The 23,133-nt window shown below is 36.9% G+C and overlaps 2 protein-coding genes across 2 annotated transcripts; one reads left to right on the top strand and one right to left on the bottom strand.

The window, feature by feature from the left end:
- The first annotated feature begins 15,666 nt into the window (after window positions 1-15,666).
- On the top strand, window positions 15,667-17,854 carry LOC107222870 (DNA-directed RNA polymerase II subunit RPB7). Its single transcript, XM_015662395.2, has 8 exons — window positions 15,667-15,949; window positions 16,034-16,143; window positions 16,362-16,521; window positions 16,603-16,653; window positions 16,724-16,789; window positions 17,286-17,357; window positions 17,430-17,463; window positions 17,581-17,854. The coding sequence occupies exons 1-8, from the start codon at window positions 15,938-15,940 to the stop codon at window positions 17,592-17,594; spliced, it is 519 nt and encodes a 172-aa protein (XP_015517881.1). The 5' UTR covers window positions 15,667-15,937; the 3' UTR covers window positions 17,595-17,854.
- A 99-nt stretch (window positions 17,855-17,953) lies between these two features.
- LOC107222869 lies at window positions 17,954-22,036 on the bottom strand. The gene is made up of 5 exons (XM_015662394.2): window positions 21,736-22,036; window positions 20,504-21,013; window positions 20,333-20,421; window positions 20,011-20,232; window positions 17,954-18,896 (listed from the first exon to the last, which is right to left on the bottom strand). The coding sequence occupies exons 1-5, from the start codon at window positions 21,865-21,867 to the stop codon at window positions 18,608-18,610; spliced, it is 1,242 nt and encodes a 413-aa protein (XP_015517880.2). The 5' UTR covers window positions 21,868-22,036; the 3' UTR covers window positions 17,954-18,607.
- Between the last annotated feature and the right edge of the window lie 1,097 nt (window positions 22,037-23,133).

Raw genomic sequence — 23,133 nt, 5'->3', positions numbered from 1 at the left:
TCAGGAAACAGCGGGTTCGCATGTGATTGTGAGTCATAGCCTATGAGCAGTGATTGCTAAGCTGCAGAAAGTAGAAAAATTACATTCCTTGTAACGTTTTATTTCATATTTCTTACTACATTTGGTCCTGGAGATGAAGCTTAAACCAGGTGGAGGAACCAGACAGCTCCAGCAATCTTGAAATTAATGCTCTTCACTCGATTGACGAAGAGAATTAACGGGTCGTAGCACGTACGGTACATCTACGGTCGATAATATTTGACGAAGTTCGTTGAAAGGCTGGCCTGTTGGCAGGTGAACACAGAATGATTCTTAGAGGTACTAAAATTGAAAGAAACGTGAACTTATGTGATGAACGAACTACTTTTATACAGTGAAATTCAATCAAGTGTGTGCAGTTGACGTTTGAATCTCGTATTGAACTTTTCATATTCAGCCATAATGATGCGATGTTGGAAGACTCAAGCTCACCGTCCTTTCGTGAACCATTTCAAATTTCCCCGTTGACTGTTGACAGCAAACCGTCGTGGACTCCTCTTCTATACTTCCATCACTCATTTGTTTGAAAAATTCACAATTTTGAAACAAATAGAGAAGCAGAAATAATTCTTCCTGAATCTTATACTTAACACTGTGAACTTTCAAGAAAATATACAGTCATTGGTGTGGGCTTTGAAAAGTTCAATTGTTTTAAGACTTGAAAGTGAAGAACATTTTACTGGACTAATGCATGCGATAAATATACAGAAACCTATATAGACATTGAAATTTAACATATATTCATTACGAAAAATACGAAGTACAGTGAAAATTTATATGAATTACGCACAAAGAAGAAAAAACAAGCAGAGGAAGTCGGTAAATTACATTAGTCGTGAGGAAACAGCAAAACGGTTACAGATACATCAAAATTACAACAAGTAAACCTGTTTTAGCATTAAAAATACCAAAAAATGATAAAAGACGCAAAAAAAAATCATTCACTTACATAAGAAAATACCACCGATGAGTGAACACAGGGGCTTGTAGTCCGGGAGTTAACGACAGAAATTTCCGGGTCATTTCCGCAAGCTTCATTTTTTTTGTATGAGTTATGTTTGTAACGTATAATAATAATCTGAACGTCTGCCGGCGCACCCCCGCGACAGGGGGTTACAGGAGGGTTACAATTGCAGCAAAAAATCGACAAAAAAAATTTATAACCGCATACGCGAAACTGATTTTACGTATCAGTTGAAACATAAGAAGCTTAGAAATTATCGTCTGCCACATAAATTCCGCAACAAAATTCGTCTGCCACCCACACAAGTAAGCGCAAAAAAAATAGTAAAAAAATTTATGCCCGCAAGGATGAAATTGATTAAAATGCTTCTTTTTATATCAGCAAACACAAAAATAATAGTCTGCCAAGCGTATGAAGTTGCGTTCGGCATGCAGCGCGCGAGCACCGCGGCCGAGATCGCGGCTACGACGCTGTATCTTTATCGGCCTGAAAGACGATCATTATTATAAATTATTGAACGGCTATCATAAAGTTGTTTTTTTTTTTTGTGTTATATGTATACAAATGTTTGTTCAGTGAATTAATTTAAAGTCTGGTAGAGACCTTTTAGTTTAAAAATTAAAAATATATTGATTTGATAAAATGCTTTAAGATAAAAATTAGATATTACTGTTTTACAATGACATTCGGAGATAATTATTTATCCGCAGGTATAAATAGTCCTAATTTTATAGCCACCTTTCGCCTACGGAACTATTTGTTTCACGGCCAACGAGCTTGTCCAGAGATGAGTAGAGAGGTGTAATAAAAGAGATTCATATTGCTTAGTTTATAATGTTAAACATTTTTGCGAATTTCATCACTATATTTAAGCCTCCATTTTCACGGAAAAGATCTAGCGTAACTATCCACGAGAATTTATTAAATTAATTATATTAAACAAATGTATAATATAAAAAAACAACTTCATGATAGCCGTTGAACAATTTATAACAACGATCGTCTTTCAGGCCGATAAAGATGCAGCGTCGTAGCCGCGATCTCGGCCGCGGTGCTCGCGCGCTGCATGCCGAACGCAACTTCATACGCTTGGCAGACGACCTTCGCCGTATCTTATTAGTGGCAGACTATTATTTTTGTGTTTGCTGGTATAAAAAGAAGCATTTCAATCAATTTCATCCTTGCGGGCATAAATTTTTTTACTATTTTTTTTGCGCTTAGTTGCATGGGTGGCAGACGAATTTTGTTGCGGAATTTAGGTGGCAGACGATAATTTCTAAGCTTCTTATGTTTCAACTGGTACGTAAAATCAGTTTCGCGTATGCGGCTATAAATTTTTTTTTTCGATTTTTTGCTGCAATTGTAACCCTCCTGTAACCCCCTGTCGCGGGGGTGCGCCGGCAGACGTTCAGATTAATATTATACGTTACAAATATAACTCATACAAAAAAAATGAAGCTTGCGGAAATGGTGCAATGAAATCTGTCGTTAACTCCCGGACTATTGGATGGCATGGACACAATTAGCGTTGACTGAAGATTATACAACATCTGTAGCGAAATTTATAAAAGTATACATACTTTCTCCAATAACGTTAAAAATATGTTTGGAAGCTTAATTTCTAAATCTTTGATTCAAGATAACATCATTCTATTAAATAAAGTTGGGCAATAACTCATACACATACGTATATGTAGTCTTTATTGGAGAACAGTATATCACGAGATAGATGAGATAGATGACTTTTCATCCAATATGTACACAAAAATATGAAATTAATAAAATCAGCTCGTGGCTTTTTCAAAAATAAGAGGACGAAGAAGATAAAATGGTGTAAATAAATAATGAGTACGACGAGATATAAAAAATGGTATAACGGTGCATTATACCCTGAGATTTCTGTACATTGGCCACTATAAACGAGCAGATCGATAAGCGAAGCTACATTCCGTAATAATGTATATCACTAGAACTACCGAAATTAAGACGAAGCTATTTCAACCAAAACCAGTGAAAAATTCATATCATATTGATGTAAACATATTCTCTTATTAAATATTTTTAAAGACCAGTAATTTTGACTGGTGTGGTAGTTCTAGTGATATTCGTCTTTTAGCTCCGGTTGCCTATTTTCTGGCGCTGAGTGGCTAGGGAGTTTCACAGAATCCTACCGATACACGATTGTAGTAATACATTAGATTCGTTTTTTTTTTTAATTTTACTCGCTATGACGACGATTCATACGAATTTCTGAATACTTCATTTGAACTTTCGAAAATCTGCTTCAGTTATTCAACTTGCTTCTCACGTCGATCCAGGCTTTTCTCTCTACCGCCAGTGCGAGTAGAATGCACGCTGTGACTACGGTTGCGACTATGACTGTTACTGCTTTGACTTCTGCTGCTGTGCTCGCTTCTTTCGGCGTTCATCTCGTTTCTGGTTCTACAGTCCAAAGCCAAGTTATCGGGCTCGAGAGTCGGGTGGCGTTTGCCGCATCGCCTTCGTCGGCTTCTCCTCCTCCTCCCCTTTTTGCCGCACTTTTCTTTCCGCCGCCTCCGGACACAGCCACGGGCGCACCGCCGTGTCTTCTTGCACTTCCGGTACTTGCGTCGCTTCCTTCCGCAGCTCTCAACCAGCCCTCCTTCACCCCCCATCGTCATTGGAACCCTACAGGCATCAGTGCTCAGGGTATAGTGGCCGTGTTGACGCGTCAGTATTCCGTACTCTACTCCTCGCTTCAGCGCCGCTTGCAGCTGTGTAGATTTTGGAAAAAAGTTGCCGTGAGAATTTGTTGTGAAAATTTGGTGCTGTGGCATCTCGTTGCAAAAATACATTGCTCTAACTGGATCATATTTAATTTTGAAAGACAACTTTCACCCTAGTTTTTGCAGTATATTGATCCCATGTAAAAAAACTAAAGCCTCTGAGGTTTAGCACTATGATGTCTGTACTTTTCTATTCCCATAGTTGACCCACAACCATTTGCCAGTAGTCTAGATCTCGGTGCCATATTGCTTGGCCACGATTTCACATTTTTGCCAATAACACAGGTCTGCAACCAAAAAACTACACATGTTTTTTTTTTATACTGTTTCTTATAGGATTCTACTCACCGAAACCGGGAAGAATAATTAAAAAATTACATCACGTCAAGTTTTTTATTAAAACTCGTTTGTAGTTTCATTTAGCGTAAAACTCTCGTTCAACTCGAAATCTGGTATTCTATTCTTGATTCTAAAAAATCCATGCAAAAGTAATTTCTCACTTCGTTTTAATATGTATTAGAGTGATACTAGAGAATAAATACAAACAGGGAAACAGAAAATAGAGAGCAGAAACGTTTTAGGAGGAGTAACAAAGAGATGAAAATGTGGAATAGGCAAAAAGAATGAAAACGAAATGTTGCGAACATTCCATGAAGAGATATTCTTTAGTTTATTGTGATGAAATGGTAGTTTTTGATTATTGTTATGCTTTTTTGATGCAACCACCTTGTATTTTGCAAAAATACTGTACGCAATGGACCGAAATGGAAGTCATTTTTGGATTCGGGACACTCGAAAACATAATATTTATCAAAAACATCCTCTATGCAGCTGAAACAAAATATTTTTTAGCAAGCCTGTGTAATAAGAAACAACTTGAGAGAAGGTAACCGAAATAACTACCACTGTAATGACATTTTTATTTTCTGCCGGCAAATGACTCATACCTCGGGCTTCCGTTCATCTTCATGATATATGACGAATGTTCATTTTTACGTAAAAATAAGAATTTTTACCCTGATTATTTCTTCTTTCAAAGTACATTTCTAAATTCACGAAAATTCACTCACTTGTCGTTTAACTGTCGGCTTGATGACGTCATATTCCGTGGTTATGTAATTCATTATCTCCCGCGAAGTGGAACCTTGGGCCTCTCGCAGTTTTCGGATTGCCGAAACGACGAGCGCCGAGGTTCTTGGCACTGGTTTTCCCATGATTTTAAAAGTAATACAGAACCGCTGGTCAAATTTTTATCTGCAATATCAAAACACACATCGCCTTTATGAGTGACTGTGAATAAATCTACTTGCACTCGATTTTCTCACAACCTCAACTTTATGATAAAGCGCAAACCATTGACATAAAACACAACTTCATGCCATGAGATATTTTTTTTTTTTGAATAGAACTTGACACAGTGCAGATAAAAAAATAAAAGCAAAAATTGTCTCACATTAATGCCTACACAAGATGATACTGCATTATCACATAAGTTCTGGATTAAAAGCGTTTATAGCTATACATATGCGTTGTATTTACCAATTTGTGCAATGGTGGGGAAGTTCCGCCATATCCGACAGCAGTTATTAATATTATACACGAATTAATTTTTCTTTACATAAAAGAAAACTGTACATTATGATATTTGAAAAAATGTTTATCGGTTGAAGCTGTTAAACAAGGAAATAGTCACATAGAGACGATTGTCGTTTCTACCGATTGTTTGTTACTTCCATAAATTGATTTCCCTGTCTCTCTGGTGAGTCATACAGTTCTGTATGCATAGAGACAAGTACGAACTTAATTATAGAAAATTTCCCACCTCGTAATGTTAATAATTGGAGTTCGCTCGGTGTATTCAAACTCATTGAATGGCATCGATTCCAATAGGAAAGTGTATTTTTAAATCAAGTGAGAAGTAGACTTGTTCAACATATTTAAAAAAATATCAATCCATGCATAGCGACACCACTTGGCGCTATATTTTTTATTATTTCTCGGTTTATTTACTGATCTGTAATAAAAATCATGACATGAACGACTGTCTAATCGAAATATCATTGAAATTATATAGGAAGTAGTGTGAAATGCACTAATCGCAATGTATATATTTAAATTTTTTTTCAAATGATAGCACAAAGATTCGTATGAATTTTCGTTTCAAACGTTCCAGTGGTTCCTTAGGTACGCAACTTAATTTCTTCTTGCTTCAACACTAATTTCTATTGCGATGTGAAGGGCATAGAATTCGTTTAGTGCTCGTTCAAATTTTATGACTATAACAAACAAACATACCTCGACTCTCACCGTCAGCTAGAGCTGGCTGAGGAACCAGTGCCATCTCACCAGTTTCGCTTGAGTGTGCGAATGGAAAGGTTGTATGTCCGCGCTCATCGTAAGTTGACCGCCTCGTGTTTACGACGCCGAATTTACATCCGAAGATCTCTCGTTAGGGCTCAGTTTTGTATTTTCTTTCAAATTGAATAAACCATTGATCAAGGTATCTCAGTTCAATTTAATACTTCCCGAACAGCATGTAATCATGTTTCTCCGCGTCCGCGTCGGAGAAACATGATCGACTTTACCTACTTCGTGTACAACCTACTATTCAGCCGCAAATTGGGTTTTATTTCGTTACATTTTGACGTACAAACTTAACATAATCTTCATATCGTAACTAAATTTAAGGCAACGTAAACTTAACGCCTTCTAGCCCAAAATCATAAATTTAAAAATAAATAGCATTTAAGGACTTGTCATTAATACCTTGCGTATGGATTTTGTAGGATCTTATTTAGTTTGTTAGAGAAATGTCAAAAGGGGCTACAAGGGGTTCAAATTATCGTGACTGAATCACTGAAGGCAACTCGATAACAGCTGGATTTGGTGATCACAGTGCGCTTAAACGTTTCCAACAATCAACGATTTTTTTATTTTTTTTGGATAAAGGAAAAGCTTTGAAACCGTTATGCAGCACTAGAAAATCTAGCCATCTAATTCAACGACTTATATTAAACTGATATAGCGAATACGGACTGCAGTATATAGAATCTATTCATAAAATCGCACTGAATTGGGAACATAAATAATATATCATTTATATTTGCTTTGAATTCGAATTAACATATAACGAAGAACCTGTATAATCATTGAATTGAACGGTACATCATTCTTCTTGAGGCAATAACTATAAATTAAAGGTAACTGAATCGTTAACATAAACTATTTTCTTAAAAAAAAAAGCTAAATTCTGCATACGAGAGGAAAGGGGCACACTGCCTTCATACGTTGTTTCTAACAGGCTTTATGTCGCAAAACGTTGGTAACATACCGTCATCATCGTGAAATTGAATAGTTAAGAAAGTCCCGTTCAAGAAATATGTACACCGAAATTATACAGCGAAAAAATGAATTTCAATCAAGTACGTGAACGTGTATCGTTTATATTTACATGAATACATCAAATCTTTTACAGGCAACAGTAGCATCTCTAAGACGTTTAATTGAGTTACTCACGTAGTAAACTTTGAGCTGCAAATATTTTGGAAATATTTTAAAATACTTCATTTTCAGTTCTAATCATTTGAAGAATGCTCCTATGAAGAATTTTTGTTAGCTTTGTTGAGCACTAAGATTATGAGTTGAAAAAATTCGATATCTCAAGTTTTTAAAACATGTGAAAAATTCTGAAACACTTTTTTCTTTGCTAGAAGCACGTTGAAAATATGTAGAACGATGAATCTATTTGATGAGTTTTTTTAAAATTTGGAAGCGATAATTGGGTTTTAATTGAGAGAAATGATACAATTTCTTGATTAAATATAAAAATGTATAATGGAAATTCATGAGGATCCTTGCAAATTAATTTTAATAAGGAACAAAAGTCTTGTGAAATTATTTGAAATTTTGATAGGTGTTGAAGAATTTCGAAAGACTTGATTTCCAGGAGTTAAGATGTGCAAATACATCATTTTGTAAACGGGTGAAGCAAGGCGAAAAACTATAGCCCAAACTTATCAAAGAAATTAAAGCTATTCAATTCAGTTAACAGCAAGTCGATCGTGTTACTCGACTCGCTGTAATCACTTTTGGAGTTTTAGAATTTCATCGAGGCTCTTGCGAGCTCGGCCTCGGCCGCTGCAGCAGGTTCAATTCCCCTATATTTTCAGCAACGTTCTCTACAAGTACATAAATCTATTCCACCTCTTACAAATATGCTTTTATTCCATATTCCAACAAGTCAATTTATAACTCATTCTTTATCAAGTTCCACACCTTGTATTTTCTAAGTTCTAATGACTTTGGAAGTAGCGATTCCATCATTCATCAAGTCTGTGAATCAACTTTCTACGAGGAAAAATTTCACACTCAATAGTGATTGATATTAATTTAAACTAGTTTTGCCATTTAATATTAACTAGCTGTAAAACCCTCGCTCGCTAAACCTCGCTCGGGGGCGAATGCCTAGTGTAGCTGGATGTTGTACTCGTACGCTCGCTGCGCTTGCTTACTCTTATCAGTGTTTTACCAGATGATACAAGATTAATGAGATACCTCATGCCCTCACTGTTTACTGCACTGAGTAGAAACTGCGGAGCACTCGTCCTGGAGGTCGAAATTCACGAGGTAAAGGACGTAAAACGCAGGAACCACGGACCGCTTGTCCTGGAAGCTGGGTTTCACCAGATAGCGGACCCGAAGCGCAGAAACCACAGAGCGCTTGTCTTGAAAGTCGAGTTTCACTAGGTACCGTACCTGAAGCACAGAAACTACAGAGCGCTTGTCCTGGAAGTCGAGTTTCACTAGGTAGTGGACCTGAAGCGCAGAATCCACAGAGCGCTTGTCCTGAAAATCGAGTTTCACTAAGTACCGTACCTGAAGCGTAGAACTACAGAGCGCTTGTCCTGGAAGTCGAGTTCCACCAGGTAGCGGACCGGGAGCGCAGGAATCACGGAGCGCTGATTCTGGAGGTCAAAATTCACCAGGTGTAGGACCTGGAGCGCAGGAACCACGGATCACTTGTCCTGGAATTCGAGTTTCACCAGGTAGCGGACCTGGAGCGGAGGAACCACAGAGCGCTTGTCCTGAAAGTCGAGCTTCACCAGGTGGTGGTCCTGGAGTGCAGAAACTACGAAGCGCTTGTCCTTGAAGTTGAGTTTCACTAGGTAGCGGACTTGAAGCGCAGAAACCACAGAGCGCTTGTCCTGAAAGTCGAGTTTCACTAAGTACCGTACCTGAAGCGTAGAAACTACAGAGCGCTTGTCCTGGAAGTCGAGTTTCACCAGGTAGCGGACTGGGAGCGCAGGAACTACGGAGTGCTTGTTCTGGAAGTCGAGTTTCACCAGGTAGTGGTCCTGGAGTGCAGAAACTACGGAGCGCTTGTCCTTGAAGTTGAGTTTCACCAGGTAGCGGACCTGAAGCGCAGAAACCACAGAGCGCTTGTCCCGAAAGTCGAGTTTCACTAGGTACAGTACCTGAAGCGCAAAAGTTACAGAGCGTTTGTCTTGGAAGTCGAGTTTCACCAGGTAGCGGACTGGGAGCGCAGGAACTACGGAGTGCTTGTTCTGGAAGTCGAGTTTCACCAGGTAGTGGTCCTGGAGTGCAGAAACTACGGAGCGCTTGTCCTTGAAGTTGAGTTTCACCAGGTAGCGGACCTGAAGCGCAGAAACCACAGAGCGCTTGTCCCGAAAGTCGAGTTTCATCAGGTACCGTACCTGAAGCGCAAAAGTTATAGAGCGTTTGTCTTGGAAGTCGAGTTTCACCAGGTAGCGGACTGGGAGCGCAGGAACTACGGAGTGCTTGTTCTGGAAGTCGAGTTTCACCAGGTAGTGGTCCTGGAATGCAGAAACTACGGAGCGCTTGGCCTTGAAGTTGAGTTTCACCAGGTAGCGGACCTGAAGCGCAGAAACCACAGAGCGCTTGTCCTGAAAGTCGAGTTTCACCAGGTAGCGGACCCGGAGCGCAGGATCCAGGAGATAGAGAACCCGGTACTCGAAATCTGCAGAGCGTGATTCTCATACGTCCTCTCTACTGCGCGGTTGTTTCCAGACTGAGGAATTCGGCTAGCTGACTTTCGTCGTCGACGATTACTATAGATCGATGACGTCAAGTGACAAAAAAATTGTGGCTGACTTCACTTTCTGAACATCCGAATATCCAAAATTTGGTTTCGAACTTTAATACTATGTATGATGTATGATGTATGATTCTTTTGCCGACCGTCCATTCTCTGCGCAGAGAATTAGAGAGTAGGCCAGTGGCATGTAATTACATGGAGATGAAACTCCAGTTCAAGGTTTAGTTCAACCCGTCAGTTCGACAGCCGCTCGTCGCGCGTCGGAACTAGTTCACTTGCCCAAAAACACAAATTCAATTGCGAATTTATTTGCTCACTTATTTACTTATAAATTTACATATTTTACGAGATAAAAGTCGTTTTCACATGGAAAGTACAAATTAGCGTTGATAGGCAAGCCAGTACCAACTTGAATGTAGAAGTAAGATATCAATTCTGAATTGTTTTTTATTTCTTGCTTCATGAAATTAGACGTGTGATTATTTTTTTGTTCTCCAAGAAATTGAAGTAGGAATTACTTTTAATTTTCAGAATTATTTTTAACTCCTTAATTCGAAAAATTACATTCGAGATTTGTTTTCATTCTCTTGGTTCGAAACATTGAATAAAGAATCAGTTCTTCATTTCGATAATTAGAAAAGTTTAACTGGGAATTAATTTTTCTTCTTCGATGAATAAATTCGTATTACTGCAATTACTTTCAATTTTTTAATTCAAAAACTCGAAATAACAATTTTTGTGAAAATTTTTATTTCAGTTGCTAGTTAAAAATGAATGCTGTTAAACGTAATTTCTAGATTCAAACTAAAAAATAGCCCTTTACTATTACGATGTATCACGTAATTGTGTAAACAATCTGCAGGCACCGGGCTGCAAGGGCGGAGACTCGAAAATGTCAACAAACGCAAACCGAGGTGTGTCTCGACACCTCTGATGTTTATGTACAGCGGAATTTAACTGTGCGCAGCTTAATTGTGAAATTAATTCGATTTTAAACCGTAAATCGACTCTACAATTTTTTAGAAACCAAATACGCTTTATCAAGAAATTTGCCCACGAATTTCGAGTTCATATACTCTTTGACACGTGAATTAAAAAATTTCTAACCGTTCGCTACTTTATATTCCCTCTGAAATTTACTCACAGAATTAAAATCAGCGCTAATTATCGCTCCGTAGCCACACCAAAAAGCTCACAATAACGTTTTCGGCAATCTGCTTCCTTACTTCGAGAAAATTCTTCTTTTGTTTAGTTTTTGTATTTATTTTTGGAATAGTAAGAACGAAAATTCCTCTGTTCCACTTCACCGCTGTCGACTATCACTCCGCTATCAAGCCGGTGCGTTTGCCGGTCCAAGTGAAGGTAAAGTGGGGTGAGGCTACGGCTGAACATCCTAAGGAAGTAAGAAACTCGCGAAAATCTACGCGCAACGGCTTAACCGATTGTGAGTTCCGGGATTAGCGGCGCAGTGACGGATATTATGCGTCGTTTATGTGAGCGCCGTACGGCATCAGTCGTTTCCAAGGAATCGGAGCGAAATCACGTGCTTTCAGTATCAGTTCAACATTCAGATCGCGTCGTTCGGGTTGTGTCACATTGTTTGATCAGTGCATTTCCGTCATACTCATGTGTATATAATACGCGAGGAGCAGCGTCTAGCCTGAAGAAAACCTAGTTACATAAAAACATCCTGTGCACATTGAAGGTCAATTTCGTGTCTCGAGTTTTCATTGTTTTGTGTAACTTCAGATTTCAGTGATGTCTACTTTTGTCTCAGTGCGTCGAGTTTCCATTTTATTATTATTTTTCGTCGATTTTCGGCAAATGCATGGTTGCATCGTTAGCAAGTTGATTCACCGGTTCAAACAGACAGCTACAGCACAAGAAGTGAGTGTAAAATCGAGTGTTATTGCGGTGCGGATTTTTGGATTATAAGAGATCAGTGGAAATCTGAATTGTGTAAAAAATGCGTCGCTTCACCAATAAACCTGAGATTCTACAAGAACTACTACACGTAAAAATGTGGAGCAGCCCACAGTCGAGGTAACGATACTTATTTTATTGTTGATTGATAATTCAAGGCGGTAAATTTAAAGCCGAAATTTTATTCTTGCATAACATGCAATGCATAAATATGAAACTAGACAACGGTAATAATTAATTTGAAAACTGAAAAGCCAATTTGCTAAATCAATTCAAGTGTTCTATTTTGTTTTTCACAGATTTAAGCAGAGACTTCCGAGTAACTTTTCCATTTCTCGGCAGCGTTGGTGAGTTTGCACGTGTTAGGTTACGGGTATTTCCCTGGGATTCCTCTGTCACGTGGCGTGACGGTAACAATTATTACACAAATCTTCGATTTCTTAGCTGCATGGATAGGCTCATTCGCGATCGCAATGTGCTTGACTTTTAGTCGAATAATTTTTGTTTAGCAATTTAATTTACCGTAGTTTATTTAATCTTAGAAATTTTGCACGTTGCTAAAAGTGGAATGAGCATCGCGACAGGTAACCATCGCTTACACGGCACTCGCGAGATCGAATTGTGTTTCATAACTGTTGTAATAATCTACGTTTGAATTTACCGATGATGTCGTTTAAGTGGTGTGTTCACCTGAGGTTTGAACGTATTCAATTATTAACATTATTCTTGAATCAATAAAATTACAAATTCTGGCATAACGTAACGTAATCAAATTGCATTTTATATTATATATCATGTTCAATCATTTAACATCCAATAAATATCGATCAGCTGCAGGCTTAGCTCGCTTAGAAAAATGCTAATTGGCATACAGGATGTTTTTAATCAATTTTACAAAAGGTTGATGTACCGATAGTCTGCCAACATTTACTAGAATAATACCTACAATATTAGGGTTGAGGGGATACAACCGCGATACCATATTCTGAGTAGGCAGACTACGATACAAAAACATTTTACTCCCAACAGGTAACCAACGAAAATGTAAGTCAGTGACCACGGCGCAAATGATGAAGAATGATGTGTGTTGGAAAAAATGGAGAATCGTTTAGATCGAATATAGGTAACAGGGTAGGTAGGTGGACGATTTGGGATCCGTCGCGGGGTTTATACATGTGTGTGCGAGAGTCTGCTTCTCCGTTGGGTGGTTCCGTTGGAAAACAGGCAAGGGTAGGAAGGTCGCGATGTACCGTGATGTTGATAAATTTTGTAATCCACAGCGTCAAACGATCACAGAAAGTTTTTTCTCAAAAGACTCCATTTGAGTCTCTCGATCATTTGTAACCATTTGAATATTAACGAGATCGAATTTCCCATTTCTTGTCAGTATGCAACCACTTTTCAATTGTTATTCAATTCAATTATTCAGTCATTACCGATCATTGTTCTATTCAATTGATATCTGTGATCGTCTGAATGGGCAAATCGCATCTCTGGACTATTTATCGCGTTCCGTGGTACGGTAAATAGAGAGAGATGCTCAGCTCGAAGACTTCGCGTCGAAGAGGACCGCCGACCGTCACGCCACACAATAATGCATACCCTCCAACCCCCCTTGCGATTTCGATTTGTAATCTGAGAACAACAATCCGCATAGAAATATATTTAATTCAAAAAAATGCAGATGTGGATTGGGTATCTACAGAATTTTTCGGACCAGTCCCAGATAATACAAATTTTTTAACAGTTCAGTCTGTCGCGCCTTTTTGCGCGTAGATTTATCACGGGAATTGAACGCAGCTTTTTGCGCGTAAATTAATAACGATAATCGGTCACGTTTTGTTGTTCGTCGATTTTGCAAACAGTATATAAAAGAGTTACGCACTCTCGATGTGTTGATTTTTCAGCTCCTCGTCAATTTTTTGACGAATAATAAAGTTTCCAATTTCGACGCCACCTTTGGCACGTGGACTTGATACGTTTCAGTTATGAGGCAAAGCGCGGCATTTGAAAACTAGCGCTCAAGGCGCAGGACCAAAAATTTCGGTAGTGTATACTAGTAGTGGAATGTAGATAGTGACGTTAGCGTAAGTATTTATGAAATTTATCCAAAATTTACAGATATACTCGTTCAACTGATCGTTTTATTTGTTGTTACAGGGCAACAAAACCATTTTTTCAACAAACGCATTGAGAACTGTAGAATGTTCAGTCGAAAAAGATATTCACTTTAATGTTTCAAAGCAGAAAGAGATATCGATTCAAAAAACTTGGACTGTTTTTTATTCATCAATACAATTAATAATTGAAGCAACGAACATTAAAGCGAATATCATGTTGGACTCAACCCATTTTTTGTCAGTGTATGAACTTATGTGATTGTGCTAATCATACCTTCGTCTGTTTTAGCTAATCAAACATTTTATCTGTTTTAGCTAATCGAACACTGTGTTTCTTTCAGCTAATCAAACTTTTTGTTTGTTTCAGCTAATCAAATCTATTGTCTGTTTCAGCTCAACAGATTTTCCGTCTCTTTCAGCTAATCAAACTTTTTTACTGTTTCAGCTAATCAAATCTTCTCCCTGTTTCGATTAATTAATTTGCCTCTTTTTTCGTTAATTATATTTTTATCTGTATTGACATATGTCACTAATTATATCTTCATCTGTTGCAGGTAACAGCTTTATTGACTATACTGAAAAATCAACGTTTCATTGTTTAGGCTTACGTCTGGTCTAGGTCTGGTTCAGGGTCAGTCATCTTGTTTTCACCGATGCATAGATTTAGCGATGCAGTTCAGAATCATCATGATCACAATGTGTGGTAAAATTTATCTAGCTGTAGTTTATTTTTCAATGGTTTTACAGTCTTTTATTGCGATCGTTTTAGTGCCAGAGTTTTTTTTCTCAAGTCGCTCATAGGTCATGTTCGGTTTGTATTTTGCGGTAGAATTATTCAGCTCTCTCGTATTTTGGTGGTTGTGCTTATTCTACTCCGATTTGTTTTCATTTCTTCAAAGATTTCTGCATCGTCTTCCGATAGGTAAATGACAACATTTTACAGCTATTCGTGTTTTTGATCTTGGTTTAGTTGTAGATTGTTTTGCGTATTCACCAGGTTCTCCATTTTAGTGATTACCTCGTACCTCATAAGAAAAAAAAACCGTGCGCGAACTTCCAAAGTTAATTGCCGTTTACATATAAGATAAAAACGATCACCCTTCATATATAATTAAAACGACCATCATTCATCTATAATTAAAGCAGTCATCTTTCATCGATAATAAAATCACGGAACCCTGATGTCAGTTAAGAAATTATTTTTATATTTCAGCTGCATCTTTTTTTGAAATGAAAGTATGAGCGTTGACTGAAGATACATATTATTATCTTCAGTTAACGGTCCGAGTTAAGTATTAAACATATTTACAAAAATTACATAAGGTACATATAGGAACAATTATATATCTCTATTCTTTGATTAACTTCTTCGACTGTTTCCCATTCCTTGCATCAAGAAACGGTTTCCAACTCTGTCAACAGTAAACCAAGTGCATGTTTATTGTGCATCTATATACATAGCATTATTTTTGTCGATGCGATGGATTTAAATTGATATTGCTGAATTTGGCCTAAATGAATTTGCGTAGTTGAAAAGTAGGTATACGGCGTCCACACGGAGTTGTATGAAAATTTCAGTCTGTTCCCGTTCGTCATTCCATAGGCATAATTATATTCGACTATTCGATGAGCGATGGTAACATCAGCTACGCTGTTGAGTTGCGCGTACAAGGTAGGATGCAGGTGGCGCCGCTTGAACATGAGTTTATTTCTTCCATTTTCGATTAGGAAAAGTCTCATAAGGCTATCAGTCTTTATATATCTTCAATCATGGGTTTTCCGTGAAATATTACGTTCCACAATTTCAAACGTGCGCTATTTTTTGGGCATGCGCAGCAATTTTCCCGCGCCTGACTGCCGCGTTACTCCAACGGTCACTCGCATAGTCACATTTCGCGGCGTAATTCTGTACGAACATAACCCCAATGTGACAGATTCTGTCAGACTTAGTTTCTGAAAAGTAGGGTATCGATTTCAAGAGATTCTGTAAATACAAAAAAAAAGTAATAAGTTGGATAGCTGAAGACCGTTAACGGAGGTAAAAAACAACATGTTTTATCACGTAAGTTAACCTCCTCTTATCTTATTCGCATTGAAATGTGTTTAGTTCGAGTTGATTTGACTCAAAATTGCCATCATATTACAGATATCGTTGGAGCATGAGATCTTGTTGCATCCGAGATACTTTGGACCTCAGCTACTTGATACGGTTAAACAGAAACTGTACACTGAAGTCGAGGGAACGTGCACTGGAAAGTATGTGATAATTAATAACTGATTGAATTGCTTTTGAAAATAGGTATTGAAGTCAGGTATAGCGATTGAAATTATGCAAATCTTATTTCTCATCGCAAAACATTACGAACAGAGTGGAACTGCCTTTATTCTTATACTTTAAATGTTATAAATGACAACATTTTCCATTACGTCAAGCATTTCACTTACAAAACATTATTCACCTCGAATTTCTATAGGTATGGATTTGTCGTCGCAGTGACAACGATAGACAATATTGGAGCTGGTATTATTCAGCCAGGACAAGGTTTCGTTGTATATCCCGTAAAATATAAGGCTATTGTTTTTCGACCTTTCAAAGGAGAGGTTCTGGACGCAGTCGTAACGCAAGTCAATAAGGTATAACAAGTTGTTATGTTGATATGTGAGTTTTGATCATAATCGTACAAACATTACTCTGTGTATGTCTTACGGTTGTAGGTTGGCATGTTCGCTGAAATAGGACCATTGTCTTGTTTCATATCTCATCACGTGAGTATTTTTTTTGTTTCCCATTTATCATTTGATGTAAACCTAAATTTTTCGTTTTCTTTTATTTCAGTCCATTCCAGCCGACATGCAATTTTGTCCAAATGTCAATCCACCTTGTTATAAGTCAAAGGAAGAGGTGAGAAATTTATTATGAAATTCGATATTGGATTGTGATGTTCTGTGGAAATAATATTTTTGCTTATACAAATTTTAGCTAGTTTTAGAAAATTATGAACATCGCTTTTGATAAACGATAAAATAATATTTAGCCTTGATTCTGAAATATATATTTTTGAATTCGTGTTATTATCTATCTTCTATTAAAATTTGTCATTGAGAACAAGCCATTGTTGTCAAAGAATATGAAATACCTTTTATTGATTATAAAACAATTAGCTAAATATTGCAATGGCTTTGGTACGTTACGTTATACAAAAAGATGAATTTATCGTGGTACAATCATAATGATAGTAAAATTCATGTCAAAAAATAACTGAACTAACATGTACACGATGTTAGTGCTTCATAGAAACATTTCCCAAAGTTATTTCTTATCGAACATCGAAGGTTGTTTCGAAGGTTTCTTCTGAAACAATCTAAGGATAATCAATTTGTTATTCTTTCAATTACAGGATGTAGTAATTCAAGCAGATGACGAAATAAGATTAAAAATTGTCGGTACCAGAGTTGATGCGACAGGGATTGTAAGTACACAGATTTACAAAGAATTTTTTTAACGAACTTATTTCATTAATTTTCCTGTGAATCATTTTCAGTTTGCCATTGGTACCTTAATGGATGATTTCCTTGGTAAGATTCTGTTTAGATTATTCTGTATACATTTTTTTTTCATTTTCGAACTTACATATCTTTACTGTTAATTGAATGTTAGATTTTAACATTTAGTTTTGAATGCATGGATTCTAGGCTTGGTGATGTAATGGGAACTAATTACTGTACTTCGAAAATGTAACATATTATCCGATCCATGGACTGACATAATTTATGGCACGGAAGGAAGTGGCGACCAATGTAAAGTGTGACAATTGATCCTGGGATGTTTGTACATTCATCTAAATGACTAGTTTGTGACAAGTTCAGATGATTAATCAATGGCCCAAATCGGTTATAAGATAATAAAAGATACTTAAGTTAGGAATTACGTTTGAATTCTATGTGTAAATAAATTTTTATCTTGGGATACGTTTCTTCATTCATATGTGCAGGACTTGAAATTGTTTCACGGATTAGGTATATAGGATTGAGTGGAGTAATATAAACCAAAGGCACGGTGTACAAGTATGTATACATAATAGTTTTATTTTTTCACGGGCTATAGATGACGCTTAGCGGTGGCTTCGTTTTTAATTTACAAGCAAGTAAACTCTCTTACATTCAACGTCATCTCGTGGTTTAATTTGTCAATGACTACATTCAATCATCTGACCATCACAGTTTCTTAATAAATTATGTAATCTACGTAATGAAAATCTAACAACAAACTGCATTTGTATGTGATACAAATCAATCGTCGATAATTGTTGAGAACATCACTCACTCGAAAATTTGAATCTCAGACTGATTAGTTACACTTTTGTATGTTCCAAGTATTTGGTGTACCGGTGACTAAACTAAAACTTACCTATTCACTAGAGCTTTACTTTGTCAAATCTATCTAGAAGCAGAAGTTAATGTCTTTACTATTGAAACACCCAATTTGTCATCACATAACGCCAGTTGCTCTTTTAATTGAAAATCGTTCGGAATTGTGTCAGGTTATCATTGTTTTACATTTGGTAAATGACGCTACTAGCCACATGAATAAAATGCTAGACAACATTACATAGAAGTCGTTAGTGATATTTCGAATTTAATAATTTTATTTTCAAAGCATCTCAGGGCTGGAACAAAATTGGACAAATTTGAGATTTAAATGTTTTATTACAGTAATAAATTATTTAAGTTTTTCTAACGGTAACAAATTTGTTGCTAAATGCTCTGTATCTCCTTGTAACTTTCTAAGTAATGAATCATGTCGTCTTGACAATGGTCGCAAGAGGTACATTTCAGGTATCGTTTCACCTGGCACTAATAAGCCCAAAAACAGGGCTAGTTTTGCCGCAACTGCAGATGAGTCTTTGGTTATTGGAGTCTCATCTCGATCAGGCATCATTTTGTCTGCTACATGTTTGTAAATCAGACCCTCACCATTTACATAAAATGTAGAGAATCCGTCATACCAGCTGGAAGAAATATAGTCAAAATGTGTCTTTCCAGGTAACAGCTAATTCAGACTTTATAGTGTAGATGTTATGCTCATTTCTTTCAGAATTTTCAAATCGATTCCTGATGCAAAATATTATACAAATTTTTTAAAAATCTTCTTCAGGAACTTAAAGGTGATTTTTTTCATAAATCTCACTTCGGAAGTAAATAATGAATGACAAATCAAATATTTAGCCTAGTGTCGCTAAAAAATAGATTAATTTGTATGGCTCAAATTGCTTATTTGAATTGATTTGAGAAAGACTTAGGGGGAGGGGGGGGGTATCGTTACTTTTTTCAACATTTTTTTACAAGATACAGGCAATGTATATTAAATTAACTAATTATACCATCGTAGAGTAACATTTCAAGAATATTTTCTGAAAATTTCAGTGGAAAATATTAATACCCAAGCCTTCGGCAGCAAATCTCCGGAGACGTCACGAAAAAAAGTTGTTTTGCGGTGACGGTTGTAACTCATCACTGGGTCGTTTGAAATCAAAAAGTAAAAATGATTTTATTAAATTATTAGTTTCCCCAGGTAAAGCTGTAGAGTTTTTTTATTTAATTTGTTGTTATTTTTTATTTTACAATAACAAATTTGCCGATTTTTTTAAGCGAAAATCGCGTTTTTAACTTTCCAGTGTTACCAAAGTTGAAAAATCAATATATGTTATTGTAAAATAAAAAATAACAAGAAATTAAAAAAAAAAACTCGACAGCTTTACCTGGGGAAACTCATAATTTAATAAAATCATTTTAACTTTTTGATTTCAAATGACCCAGTGATGAGTTACAACCGTCACCGCAAAACAATTTTTTTTCGAGACGTCTCCAGAGATTTGCTGCCAAAGGCTTAGGTATTAATATTTTCCACTGAAATTTTCAGAAAATATTCTTGAAATGTTACTCTACGATACTGTAATTAGTTAATTTAATATACATTGCCTGTATCTTGTAAAAAAATGTTGAAAAAAGTGTCCTTTTTTTCACCGAATTAACGATACCCCCCCTCCAAGTCATCGGAACCGACCGATTGATGTCAGTGATTTGTCTTGCCGATTAAAAGTTGTAAATATTTCCCATGCTTACATTTCCTGTTGGTCAATGGTTTCCTTTATGTTCCACAACCTTATTTTCCAAAACGTAATAAAAGTCCTGATTCCTGAAAGTCCACTTATCCTCCATCGGACTTTTATAGAGTTATCCTTGGGATCGATGGTCATTTTTAGTATTTCGAAATTGACACAAGCAAACCTCATATTTCCGATTGTCCTTATTAAAATCACTTGTTTAACATAGCGTACAAGACCTCTGAAAAAGAATGCGATCGAGGATTCAGAATAAAGTGATATTTTTTTTACATGTAGGGAACAGATATTTGTACAGTATCATGTTACAGAGTATCACTTACCGAGTTACAGTACCTCTAATGTTGTTGACAAACTGTAAGTCAGAATGATATACCGTAAAGTCCATTGAAGAATGAAATAATTTTGGTAACTGCAACAGGGTAACAAAATTTACATCAAAATTCCGTGTGTACTTAATCAAGATGAATTTGTTGTAAAAAATTATATCCTACCTCTTCTCGAAGATTGTTAAAAACATGCTGTAATTGCTCATCGTTTGGCCTGCCATCAGTGTTGGGAGATTGTTGTTTAGTCGCTCCTGTTTCTTCTAGGTTCAATTTACTGTCAGAAAGAAGGATCATTCTTTTCTCATACTCTGAGAGAATGGATTCGTTGGTTTTGAGCAATGTAATGCCACTGGATAATCTTGTGTAAGTTTTTTCTAAAGACTCAATTTCATATTTCAACAACGAGTTCGAATCGTTCCGACGATTGCCAACTGCTACGACATCGTCCGGCGACATTTTGTACCGCTTCGTGCTAGAGATTATAGGACTCAGGGAAACTGGAGTTTTGTAATTTCCATGAAACTGACTCTTTCTTTCCACTTCCTCATCTTTTTGGCACGCATCTCGCCAAGCATCGCAAGTATTTAAAAGCTCCAAAGACGATGCCACCGGACTCTGCGGTTTATAATTCGGACAATCTGCTGCGCGGCTCGTTATACTTCTTGTGTTTAGAAACTGTGGAAAAATGAGCAGATAGTGAAATTTTGGTACATCAAAAATGAAAGGTTTTAGATTTATTGTAAATGAGGAAAATAGAACGTCTGTAAACATTGTTGGACAACTGTATGTACTTTTGAAAACGGATTTTTTTCTTTCATAAAAATGGGATTGTATGTACCTAGCGAAGCCTTAATACTCAACCTATACATCTATCGCCGCTGAGAAAATTGGATGAATTTGGATGGAATCTTTCGCGACGCATGATGAATAAAAATAAATCACATTAAAACGGGGATGAAATACGATCCACGGTTATGAACAACGGAGGTTAGCTGACGTAATTTGTATACGTGCTGTAAGTCAAATACAGTTATACTCAAGCGGTTGCATTCGTTGATTTTGAGGTTATGTCTCGTTTGATTGGGGCGGAGACGCTCGAATTTTTTAAAGTAACGTCTAACCGCTTGAACAAACTTCATTTCACGAGGCACAGCCGTCGCATGAATTGCGTCGAGAAATTGGCGAGTATATATTAACCGTACAAGATGGTAAATAGAGAATAAAAGTTATGTAAGATGAGTGAGGTTAAAATTTCGGCACCGAGTCTTCGACTCGCTTCAGCTTCAAAGCCGGTTCTGTCAGGGAACAAAGCATGGGTAAAACCGGCCTGGATTTATCGATTAAGATGCCAGCGAAGATTCGAGAGGTTCTTTCGGTGCTTTAATCGGTTTTCTCACCTCCTCCAAAAACGTTGAAGGTTTCACTCGGTGCGGCAGTTCCTTGTCGAATTGCGTTACGTGCTTACGCGTATTTAACAGAGAATTAACAGTTGTGAATTTGTTGGATATATTCCTAAAGCACTGAGACATTGTTATTTATTCACATCGGCTTATGACAGACGACAATACACACGCACGCCTATTTCTTTTTCCTTATCCGCCGCCTTCAGTTATCCTCTACCTTTTTGTTTCGAAGAACATTCGAGGCACAGAATGTTCGAAACGAAGTTTTACCCAATGATTCGAGGTCCGAGCGGCAACAACGATTAACGAATAACAATTCATTCCGTATCGATACAGCCGTCGAAACTCGCCTGCGATATATCGAAGTGTTGAATCGAGTACGATACTATCGACTCTCAGAGCGCGGGACGAGAATTTTGAATTTAAAATTCAACGTTCTTTTGAAATTGAACGTTAATCGAGGACTGTTGACCACTTCAGTCATAGAAGCCACTGTAGTGACACCTTTGGTTATTTTCTTTTGTAATGTTTTTTTCATATTCCATGCTGAATCCGGATTTTTTTTGCATTTTCAGGTAAAAAAAATACTTAAAATTTGGAATGGTTGCGACATTATGCACGAATGTTAGGAGTTTTTTGTTTTTTTTTTTAACTCAACGGTGAAATTAACAAATTTAATTTTAGTTGGATACGGGTTGAGTTTAAGCAATTTATTATAAAGTCAAGTCTAAAATATTAGCCCGTCTCAATCTGTCGACAGTTTTCGCAAGGCTAAAAATTTACATACCTATGTACCTTATATTTGCTGACGACTGTATCGTATCAGACACGCGTCACAGAATGTTACGTATGATTAAAGAATGCGACAAAACACAATAGTCTTATCTGTTATTTTCGTGCTCTTCCATTTTTTTATTCATACATTCTATAGTATCGTGCGTTTAGAAGATTCGTATACTCGTCAAACGATAGAAGAAATTCTTACAAACATCGCCTATTATCTATTTTACAAATTTCTCGAGTGATTTACTGCTCTGGGTGAAAAGATTAGACGCATAGGTACAGAGCTCGATAACGTTGTCAAAAAAATTTGAAAATTTAGTTCAAAGACAACTTAAAAAATACATTACTCACCAGTTTTTGTGATAGTTTGGAGTTTATATAAGTACGTGTAGTGGATACACTCAAACAGACCTTAAATACAAACTTGATATGAAATTGTATTCAGAACGTTAGAATGAATTTTCTTTCTCTTGACAAATGTAAGTTACAAAGCCGGTTCCATTGTTATTTGCTTCACAGTTTGCATCGTGCGAGCAGAACGAAGACTTCAACATTTGTTATTACTTTTATTGCTACCAAACTTTTTTTGCAGACAGAGAGCAACGTGGG

The sequence above is a fragment of the Neodiprion lecontei genome, chromosome 4 (assembly GCF_021901455.1).
Source record: "Neodiprion lecontei isolate iyNeoLeco1 chromosome 4, iyNeoLeco1.1, whole genome shotgun sequence".
In the NCBI taxonomy this organism is placed as follows: domain Eukaryota; kingdom Metazoa; phylum Arthropoda; class Insecta; order Hymenoptera; family Diprionidae; genus Neodiprion; species Neodiprion lecontei.
Note: the sequence above shows the minus strand (reverse complement) of the source record. Positions and strands in the feature narration are given on the sequence as shown.